Source organism: Zeus faber (assembly GCF_960531495.2).
Source record: "Zeus faber genome assembly, chromosome: 19".
NCBI classification, from domain to species: domain Eukaryota; kingdom Metazoa; phylum Chordata; class Actinopteri; order Zeiformes; family Zeidae; genus Zeus; species Zeus faber.
The window spans coordinates 125,860-137,593 of NC_137206.1; the positions used below are offsets into that span (position 1 = coordinate 125,860).

At 45.2% G+C, this 11,734-nt stretch overlaps 1 protein-coding gene across 1 annotated transcript in view; it reads left to right on the top strand.

Moving 5' to 3' along the window:
• The window catches only part of rbis (ribosomal biogenesis factor), a 22,411-nt gene extending 17,697 nt beyond the window's left edge, over nt 1–4,714 (top strand). The window contains exon 5 of the mRNA XM_080020169.1: nt 2,854–4,714. Within this exon, the coding sequence (XP_079876295.1) occupies nt 2,854–2,922 (69 nt within the window). The 3' untranslated portion in view covers nt 2,923–4,714. The remainder of the gene's footprint in view (nt 1–2,853) is intronic.
• Nucleotides 4,715–11,734: the final 7,020 nt, after the last annotated feature.

Here is an 11,734-nt window from a genome sequence, read left to right on the forward strand (position 1 = left end):
CCACTCCTGCTCGCCGAACCTGGAACAGCTGACCATCCTATGCCGTCCATTTTATCTCCCCCAGGAATTTAGCACGGTGATCATCACAGCTGTTTATATCCCACTGCAAGCGGACACCGACGCAGCACTGTCGGTCCTGTACGACGCGTTGTGAGGATTTCAAAACAAACATCCCGACGTGGCTGTGGTGGTGACTGGGGACTTTAACAGGGCCAACCTTAAAAAAGTTCTGCCTAATTTCCACCAACACATCATGTGTGCCACCAGGGGAGATAGAACTTTGGACCATTGTTACACACCATACAAGAACGGATACAAGACCGTCTTGCTCCATGCTTTCTGGAAATTTGACCATGCCACCATCTTGCTGGTTCCCGTTTACAGGCCTCTGATCGCGCCAGAACTGGTGGTGACGAGGGAAGTGAAGCGGTGGACGGATCAATCGGAGGCTGCGCTTCAGGACGCACTGACTGACGTAGCCTGGGACATGTTTCAATCAAGTTCAAGTGACGTCAGCGAGTTTACGGAGGTGGCAGTGAGCTTTGTAGCTGCGCTTGCAGACAACATCGTTCCCACGGTGGAAGTTTGGATATTTCCAAACCAGAAACCCTGGCTTGATAAATCCATCCGCTGCGCTCTGAATGCTTGCACGGCCACTTACAACGACGGTCTTGTATCCGGAAATATGGACAATTACAAAGCGGCGTCATACAATCTGCGGAGGGCGGTGAGGGACAATAACAAACTTCAAGAGCAGCTCCTCCCCAACCAAGAGTATGGACGCCTCCCTAGCCAACGAACTGAACTCGATTCTAGTCTGGTAACAGCAACGCTAGCTTGCCCGCAAGCTAATTGGAGTTACACCGCTGGGGATGAGCGCGCATTCTCAGTGTCCATGCACAAGGTCAGGAGGGCTCTGATGCGGGTGAACACCAGGAAAGCTGCGGGCCCAGATGGCATATCTGGGCGAGTACTGAAGACCTGTGCTAACCAGCTAGCTCCGGTGTTCACCACAATATTCAACATCTCCCTGGCTGAATCGGTGGTCCCGTCCTGCTTCAAGAGGTCCACCGTCATTCCTGTCCCGAAGATCCCCTCTCCTGCCTGCCTGAATGACTACCGTCCTGTGGCCCTCACCTCGGTGGTCATGAAGTGTTTCAAGAGGCTGATTAAGGATTATATCTGCGCCTCCCTCCCCCGCACCTTGGACCCGTTGCAGTTCGCGTACCGGCAGAACAGATCCACGGATGACGCGATCTCCCAGGTACTGCACACCACGCTCACGCATCTGGATGGCCAGAAGGGGGCCTATGTGAGAATGCTGTTCATTGATTATAGTTCAGCTTTCAACACCATAGTCCCCACCAGACTGGCTGTCAAGCTAAAGGAGTTCAGACTGAATGCTCTGCTGTTTGCCTGGATCCTGGACTTCCTCACAGCCCGCCCCCAGGTGGTCAGGGTGGGGAAGCACATGTCAAGCTCCCTCACCCTGAATACAGGATCCCCCCAGGGTTGCGTCCTCAGCCCCTTACTGTACTCCCTGTACACACATGACTGTGTGGCCAGGTCCAGCTCCAACACCATCATCAAGTTTGCTGACGACACCGTTGTCGTGGGCCTGATCACCGACTGAGACGAGAAGGCCTACCGCGAGGAGGTGGCTGACCTGTCACTCTGGTGCCAGGACAACAGCCTCCACCTGAACGTCAGCAAAACTAAGGAGCTGATTGTGCACTTTAGGCGAGGATCACAATCGAGGACGCACACGCCCTTGGTGATAAATGGGACTTCTGTTGACAGGGTGAGCAGCTTCAAGTACCTGGGAGTCCACACCACAGAGGACTTAACATGGACTTTACAAACAGACACTCTGGTGAGAAAGGCGAGGCAGCGTCTTTACCACCTCAGGCAGCTGAGGAAATTCCGGGTCTCGGTGAGGATCCTCAAGTCCTTCTACTCTGGAGCAGTGGAGAGCATCCTGACAGGCAACATCACTGCCTGGTTTGGGAACTGTACTGCCCAGGACAGGCGGGCCCTGCAGAGGGTGGTGCGTTCAGCTGAACGTACCACTGGAACTACCCTCCCCCCCTTGCAGGAGTTATACACCAGAAGGTGTAGTAGCAGAGCCCGTAGGATCATGAAGGATCCTCATAATCCCAACAACGGACTGCTCCAGCTGCTGCGGTCAGGCAAGCGCCTCCGCAGGCAAGCGCCAAGAAGAGAGAGACTGAGGCGGAGTTTTTTCCTGCAAGCCATTAGAACTGTCAATGCTGACCTCACCAGGGGTCCTCAATGAGCCACACACATAGGCTCCACTACCTTACTGTACTATATGTAGCATACTGTACAGCATACTGTGTCACTGTTCAGGGTTGTTCGTGATGCCGTATTGCTGCGCCGTACTGTTGTATACTGTGCTGTATTATCCCAAACACTACCTCACTTTATTCACATGCCACGTTAATGCACATATCTGTATATACATAATTGCCTATTCCATATACATAAGCCTATTCCCTTTATTTATTCCATTTTATTTCATTTTATTTTATTGTATTTTATTATATTAGGACATATTGTGTCTTATCACCGGGGCGTTGCATTACATTTCACCGCATATATGTATGAAAGTATGTATATGTATGTGACGAATAAACCTCTTGAATCTTGAATCTGAATGCCAAAGAGCTCCTAAGTACCCAGCTCGAGTGTTTTTTATTTATTTAGAATGATCGTGTAGTCTTTTTTGTTTCTTCTTTTTAATATAAAAAATAAAATTCACCTTTAAAATGTAAAGAATCCAAACTGATGTTTATTTTAAAATAAATATGATCTGTTGTTTTTCCTCTGCAGGTTGTCAGGGAGCCACCGAAGGAGCTGGTGAACGTGGACAGCGCTGCACAGCTTTTCTCTCAGCTGTAGGCATTGATCACATGGTCTCAATGGAGAAGCAGGGTCACTAAAAAGAACTCACAATATATTTAGATATGTAGGATATAAGATTTTCATCAAAGAAGTAACGATGCAATGCTTTTAAATGAAACAATGGAATAGAGGAGGGTTGCAGCTGGTAGTGGCGTTTTCTTTCAAAAGACATGGATCAATATTCCGTCTCATTTCTCATTATCTCCGTCTGACTATTGAATGTTTATTATTATTATTAGTTAACAATACACCTACTGATGCACAAAACTTGGACACATCCTCAGTGTTTCCTGGATTCACTGGGTGTTTCGGGTCTTACAACAACACCCTCGTCCAGGCGACCCGACCGGGGTGATCAAATCCCCAGCCTGTGTCCAAGTGGCATGCTACACCCACTGCAACCACTGCTCTCCCCTTTTCAACCAGAGCCATCTTGAGGCTTTTTCTGCTGCCTCCACGTTGCTGCCTATGGCCTTTCTCCGGTTGGCACCTGTTATGCCTAGTGTGCCGTAGGCTTTGCTCAGGGAGTGGCTCGCGAATCCCCGACTGCCCACCTCCACTGGCATGCACCTGGTCTTCCACCCGTTCCTCCGACAATCCTCCACCAGCTCCTGGTACTTCTCCCTATTTCTTTCTTGAGCCTCCTCCATCCTCTCCTCCCAGAGAACCGTCAGCTCCAGCAAGAAAAGTTGTTTTGTGGCCTCTGACACCAAGATGATGTCAGGTCTCAATCTGGACTGGGTGATGTGTGGTGGAATTTTCAGCTGCCTCTCCAGGTCAACTGTCATCGCCCAGTCTCGGGCCGTGGAGAGCAAACCAGCAGAGCAGTTCTTTGGTGTCTTTTCTGGCCTTTGTCCTTCCTTGACAAAGTGGATGGCCTTGGCTCTGGCTTGGGTGTATCGTCTGCCCTTGATCCCCTTGCTGATTTCTTCAGCAATGGATTTGAGGACCTGGTCGTGCCTTCATCGATACCGACCCTCACCTAGCGCCTTGGAGCAGCTGCTCAGGATGTGTTCCAGTGTCCCTGTTTTGGAACACAGGGGACATGCAGGTATTTCTATTTTGCGCCATATGCACAGGTTGGATGGGCTTGGGGGGACATCATAGACCCCCTGGATCAAGAACTTGATCCTCTGGGGTTCCACTGCCAGATATCCTTCCAGGTGACACTCCGCCCCATCGCCTGCTCCCACTTCATCCAGGCCCCGTGCTACCGCATGGCCACTGCTCTGCTGGTTCGCTCTTCCTCGACTGAAGCTCACACCTCCTCCTGCACCAACCTCTGCCTCTCCCTTCCGCTGGCACAGTCATATTGGGTTGCTATAAGGCTCCCGAGTCCAGCTCTGCCTTGTGCCACTGTTCCTAGGATGGCCTTGTGCTTCAGTCGTGTTTCTGCTTGCTGTACTGCATCGGCTGCCCTCCACTTCCTCCCTGTCCTCACAACAATCCCTGCTTCAAACACTTTGGCTTCTCTGGATCCAGAGTACTGCAGGTGTTCCCATGCCTGTGCCACAATGAACTCCTCCCTGACTGAGCTGAAGGGGAGCCTGAGCTTATTGGTGTTCCCATACAGCCCCTTCTTTATATATAATATATATAGAAGCCCAACAGTGTTTCCACTGTGAGGAAATAGTGGTCGATGGTAAACTGGATTGTGATAACAGTAGGATGTAGATCAATTTTCTATTTCTCGTTTACTAAATTGAATGAGATTTTGTCTAGAAATGAAATTCTGCCCTGGCATTGTATGAAATCACTTTTTTGTATTAAAATGATTTGTGCAAAAATGTTTTTTGTCATGAACTCCTTTGTCATTGACTATTCGTTTTGCCTGAAGTCCTTGAAAAAGTGCTTTAAGTATTTGGAAAATCCTTGAATTTCATTTTATAATGCCAAAATGAACCATATATTACTTATTACTTCAATACCTTTCACTTTCTTACTTGCTGAGCTGTTCATTACATATTTTATTTTTGTATGTTTGTGAACAGGTCTCCCTCCATTCCAGGTCTCAATTAGAGACCAGGAACCTGTAAAAACTGACATAAAATAAACTAGGATGAAAAAGTAATTCTTGTACATTTAACTATTAATCATTTTGTTGGGGACCCTCTGTAACCCCTCGAAGGACCTCTGGCGGGCCCCAGACCTCCGTTAAGAACCATTATAGTCCACCTTAAATATTTTAAGGTATGAAAACAGAAGTGTGGATGGGGTGTGTTGATTCGATTTTTTTACGTGTTTCGGCATTTCGAAACCGAGCCAATTTATCCATTGTACAGTTTTATATAATTTATTTTTTATAGGTATGATTTAAAATGATTTGTGTTGTCAGAATTTGTCCCTGACCTCTGCTTATACGAGCATTTATTAGTCTATTAATTTTTTTTTTTTTTGCCTTACATTGTGATTCATCTAGGTTCTGAAGTGATGGCTTGCAGCGTATTTTGGGGACCAGCGACAGTTACTGAGCACATTGTGACATCAGAGGTCATTTTGATGTCACTGACAAGCTGATTGCCTGTCGCCGGGGCAACCCTGGGCTAAGATAGAGGGCGTATCAATCGCAGAATAAGACAAACAGTATGATATGACTGGTATTGGGGAGAAAATGTAATATTATTGTCAAGGTTTTGCTTAAAAGGAATTTGATCTGAAAATGATGATCTGTTTTCACCCGCTGTGTAGTATTACACTGTAAATAAGTTTTATTGTGCATGTAAATAAAGGCTCAATAGTCTAATTTTGCCAAACTCTCAACTTAAGGACAAGATCATGACTTGACCATAACTATTGACTATGTATTGTAAGGTCTATGAAGGTCAGAAAATTGCATTACTGATTATTATTACTACTTATAATATATTAGAAATATTTACTGGAATGCAGTAAAGATATTAACATTTTAACAATATCACAATATTATAATAACCACAATTCCCATATGATATGCAGTCTCATATCTTGTTATATAATAATTATGTCTCTTAGGATACAATATTAATTATTGTTATCATCAATTGTTAAAAACAGTGGCATGTGAACATGTTAATATTTCATTTCTTAATGAGTGAATCATACCAAGTGGAACATATTTTCCTTGAATGACATCATACCCACATTTACAGTGTACAGTTAGTACACATATACAATGTACATTTTCAGTTGAATGAATAAGGTACACCATTAGAATAGTAGATTGTGCCGACATACACTATGGGTTGTTTTGCACAAGTGAAAAGCAAATGGCCATAATTTCTTATATAATTATATATTTTTTTCTAATAGAAATTTGTATCATTAAGACAGAGGGATCACCTTCCTTTAATTCCAATTGGGAAAAATGAATGAAAGAACCCTTTGAAATAGCGTATCTTTAGCATACAATCAACGATCAGCCACAACATTAAAACCACCACCAATAACACTTATATTGTGTGGTTCCCCCTCGTGTCCCCAAAACAGCTGTGACGTGGAGGCATGGACTCCACCAGACTCTGAAGGTGTCCTGTGGTATCTGGCACTAAGACGTCCGGACAGAATTTGGGAAAAGTCTTTTAGGGAAAAATAAAAAATCTTTCAATAACATTATTTTTTATTATTTTTTGTGTCCTTTGAAGAAATACATCTTTAAATTTTTAGAAATATATTTTTATGCAATATATGAATACATATTTATCTTTATTTTAGACATTGAATACATTGTCTTTTTATTGTGTATTTTGAAATAGAGCAGCACAAATATTCCCAATACATTTCCCTTGATTTTGTCTTTTTTCCATGCGTAAGTTTGAGAAATAGGCCTAATATGGAATTTTTTTTTGGGACATACATGAGAGGGTCCTCGGTTCATTTGCTCTCGTGTCAGTGGTCCTTGGTTAAAAATAGTTTTAGAACCCCTACAGGACGACTTGAAACTGATTGACTTTACCCCAAACGACTTGGAATTGAACAATCTCTGCAGTGTCTTTTCACATACAGTAACTTTAACTTTAAATTATTTGCTTTGTCTATTTTTATGCTTTAGTGCTTTAGTATCTGAGTGTATCTGAGCCTCCTTTTTATGCTGTCCTCGTAACCCTGATCTTGTTTTATGCTGCCTTCGTCGCTGGGTCTCTCTTGCAAAGAAGACATTTTAATCTCAATGAGACTTGTACTTCTGGTTGCATGAAGGTTAAATTTGAAAAAGTGTAAAAATAAAGAATGTATTGTAGAGTGCATTTTATTTATAGGATGTGTCATATGCGTCGTTAAGGTGCTGAACCATCCCTTTCCTGCTGTGGTCCAGATGGTGTGTGTGTGTGTGTGTGTGTGTGTGTGTGTGTGTGTGTGCGTGTGTGTGTGTCGTACAGACACCATGCCTTACCAAGTAGTCCTTGATGTTCTCAAACTTCCTTGAGGTGAGTTTATTTAGTGCAACTCAACGTGCATACAAATCAATTTCACGGAGCGTCTCACCGAGTGATGTCACATTGGGAAATCGGCCGCCACTAATGACGTTCAACCAAGTTCCGCCCGTAATTAAAATCAAACAAGACGTTATTGATTTCTCTAAAATGAAAATGTAATTAATGGATGTGAGGAGAAAAAAAAAAACCAAAAGCTTCCCAGACCTTGTTGATGAGCCGAGTGGATAATTGAATGTAATCAAAGCCGCCGTTTTATTCACGGGAGTCGCTTTTAAAAGAGTCACTAGATGTTGCAGTGTACGGGAGCCTGTCGTTGATGAATACTACACTGCATGGCCAAAAGTATCCTGCATGGCCATTAGTGAGTTCAGGCACTGGTGATGGGCGTGGCTCACCGTCGGTGTTCCAATTCATCCCCAAAGGTGTTGAGCGGGGTTCAGGTGTGGGCTCTGTGCAGGGCAACCCTTCCACACCAGAGTCAATAAAGCATTTCGTTAAGGACCTTTGCTTTGCACACAAGGACGTCGTCACGCTGAAACAGAACAGGGCCCTCCTCAGACTGTTGCCACAAAGTTGGAAGCGTACAATTCTCTAGAATGTTGTTGTACGTTGTAGCATTAAAATTCATCTTCACCGGAATGAAGCAAACATTAAATACAGAACAAAAAGTGAAAAATAATCTATAGTTTCAAAACAGTGCAAATGGTGACTTGGTGGCTAGCCAGCGGTGTTACTGGAGGTGTTTATATAGTCTGTCTGCCCAAACAATGACAAACATCCCCAGACAATGATTCCTTCAGCACCAAACTTTACAGTTGCCACTCTGCATCCAGGCAGGTGGTGTTCTCCTGGCTTCCGCCAAACCCTGATTGGTCCATCCGACGGCATGTGGTGAAGCGTGAGTCCGATGGCGGCCGTGCTTTACACCACTTCGGCCGACACTCGGCATCGTTCACAGTGACCTCAGGCTGGTGTGCGGCCGCTCGGCTATAGAAACCCGGTTCATGAAGCTCACGGCAAGCAGTCCTTGTGCTGACATTGCTTCCAGAGGCCGTTTGGAACTTGCCAGTGAGCCTTGCAATCGAGGACTGACCGTTTTAGGCGCGACACATGTCTGGGCTGGGTGGTCCGGTTCTGGGAGCTTGTGCGGCGAACATGGTGGTGGTGAGCTGTGGTTACTCCCACACGTTTCCACTTCACAACAGCAGAACTCACGGTTCACCCGGGCAGGTCCAGCAGGACAAAAGTTTGAAAGTGATGAAAGTTGTTGGGGAGGTGTACATCTATCCGTCCATCCGTCCGTCCGTCCGTCTATCTGTCCGTCCATCCATCCGTCCGTCTATCTATCATCTATCTATATATCTGTCTGTCCGTCCGTCCGTCCATCCGTCTGTCCGTCCATCTGTCCGTCCATCCATCTATCCGTCCATCTATCCGTCCGTCTATCCGACTGTCCGTTCGTCTGTCCATCCATCCGTCTAGCCGTCCGTCTGTCCGTCCGTCTGTCCGTCCGTCAATCCACCCATCCGTCCGTCCATCTAGCCGTCCGTCTATCCATCCGTCTATCCGTCCGTCCGTCGGTCCATCTATCTATCTAGGAAAGAGTACTACAGATGCAATGTTTGCTTTAAGAATGCTGATGGAAAAGTACAGGGAAGGCCAGAGGGAGTTGCCCTGCGTCTTTGTGGATTTAGAGAAAGCATATGATAGGGTGCCAAGAGAGGAAGTGTGGTATTGCATGAGGGAGTAGGGGGTGGCAGAGAAGTACGTAAGAGTGGTACAGGATATGTATGAGGACAGTCAGACAGAAGTAAGGTGTGCAGTAGGGGTGACGAAGGCATTCAAGAAATTACTGTGTATCATGTGGGAAGAGGAAGAAATACAAGGACTCTTGGTGATGGAATTAGGAAGAACAGGAGAGCATAGAGCAGAAGAGGTTGGCGAAGAAGAAATGGGATAGTCAGAGAGATGAAGAAAGTAGACAGGAGTACAAGCTGATGTGGAGCAAGGCGAGGAGAGAAGTGGCAAAGGCAAAGGAAAAGGCGTGACGAAGGCATTCAAAGTGGAGGTGGGGTTGCATCAAGGATCAGCTCTGAGCCCTTTCATCTTTGCAATGGTGATAGACAGGTTAACAGATGAAATCAGGCAGGAGTCTCTGTGGATTATGATGTTCACAGATGACATTGTGATCTGTAGCGAGAGTAGGGAGCAGTTTGAGGAGAGCCTGGAGAAATGGAGGCATGCATTAGAGAGAAGAGGAATGAAAGTCAGCAGGAGTAAGACAGAATTCATGTGCCTGAATGGGAGGGAGGGTGGCAAAAAGCTGAGAATGCAAGGAGTGGAGGTGGAGAAGGTGGATGATTCAAGATTCAAGAGGTTTAGTCGTCATATATATATACACATATATAGATATTTCCATAGATATATGCAGTGAAATGTCAATGCAACGCACCCGGTGATTATGCACAATAGGTTCTAGACCAGGGGTCTCAAACTCGCAGCCCGATATTTTGTGGCCCCGTACTTGACATCAAAGTTTAGTGTTTTTCTCACACGCACCTTTTTGCAGAGTCGTTGCCCTGGGTGCTTTATTTATTTTTTATCACTTATGGGCCACTGTAGCTCAGGCTCGTTACAGCTTCTGGTTGCGTTTGTTGACAAGTTAGCCAACGCGTTAGTCACTTGGTTGAAACGTGATTCCGGAGTGACACTAGGTGGAAGGAAAATATATCCTGTCACCCAGTGCAAGATACAGAGGACTTAGGAAGTGGGCGGACTCAAAAAGAGTAATCAGTGACCTAATAAAGACAGCATAGTGTTGCAATAGGAAAGGGAAAAGAAGTTGGACTTTTTGGGGTCTTGAAACCCTTTCATTGTGGAATACTTGATGTGGCCCAGCCTCACCCAGATTCTACCTCCAGCGGCCCCCAGGTAAGCTAAGTTTAAGACCCCTGTTCTTTACATTACATTTAGTAGACGCTTTTATCCAAAGAGACTTACAATTGTTCAATCACTGACGGACGCAGCCATCAGGAGCTAAGTGTCTTGCTCAAGGACACTACAGCATGCTAACAGGAGGAGCCTGGGATCAAACCAGCAACCTTTAGATCACTAGACCACCAGCTCTTCCACCTGAGCTACCATCCCCGTTCTAGACTGAACACAATAGCTACCTAATTTCTACTTCTCTAACTAGCTGATTCCTAAAATGTAATGTAGTAAGTAAATCAAAACAATATAGAATAAAATAAAATTAAATAAAATAACTCAAAGGTAATGCAAAGAGGGGGTACAAAATAGAAATAAAGGGAATAGACTTATGTATATGGAGTAGGCTATTATGTATATACAGATGTTGGCATTAAAGTGAGTGGATGAGTTAAAGTACTTGGGGTCAACCATCCAAAGCAACGGAGAGTGCGGGAGAGAGGTGAAGAAGAGAGTACAGGCAGGGTGGAATGGGTGGAGATCAGTGTCCGGAGTGATCTGTGACAGAAGGTTTCCAGCAAGAGTCAAGGAGAAGGTGTACAGGACGGTAGTGAAAACAGCCATGTTGTACAGTTTAGAGGCGGTGGCACTGACAAAAAGGCAGGTGGCTGAAGTGGAGGTGGCAGAGTTGAGGATGTTTAGGTTTTCATTGGGAGTGACAAGGATGGACAGGATTAAGAATGAAGACATTAGAGGGACAGCTCAGGTTGGACAGTTTGGTGGAAAAGTGAGAGAGACCAGATTGAGATGGTTTGGACACGTGTGGAGGAGAAAAAAAGGGATGCCAAAGAGAAGGTTTATGGATGTGGTGAGGGAGAAAGATGATCTGCTGTGGTGACTCCTAACGGGAGCAACCCGAAGGAAAAGTATTAACTGTATTATGTTTTAGAATTCAGTTAATTACTTAGCTATGTGTCCTTATTCGTTCAGTTAGCTAAATACTTAACTATTGTGAAATATATATATACCAGTCCCTTAACGGGGAATTTGCAATTTCTCTGCATTTACCATCCTAGTAACTGATGTATCTAAGAGCAGTGGGCTGGCCATGTAGAGGCACCCAGGGAGCAGTTAGGGGGTTAAGTGTCTTGCTCAAGGACACATTAGCATGCTACCAGGAGGAGCCTGGGATTGAACCAGCAACGTTCTGCTTCTTAGCTGATCCCCTCTACCTTCTGAGCTATTGCCCACAAATTTCACTACATATATGTATAAATATGTGATAAATTAACATCTTGAATCTTTAACCTTGTCTGTCTGTCTGTCTGTCTGGCTGGCTGGCTGTCTGGCTGGCTGGCTGGCTGTCCGTCCGTCCGTCCGTCCGTCCGTCCGTCCGTCCTTCTATTTGTCTGTCTGTCTGTCTATCTAATATTAACCTTTATTTGTATAGCACCTACATGTCTCAGCACCCT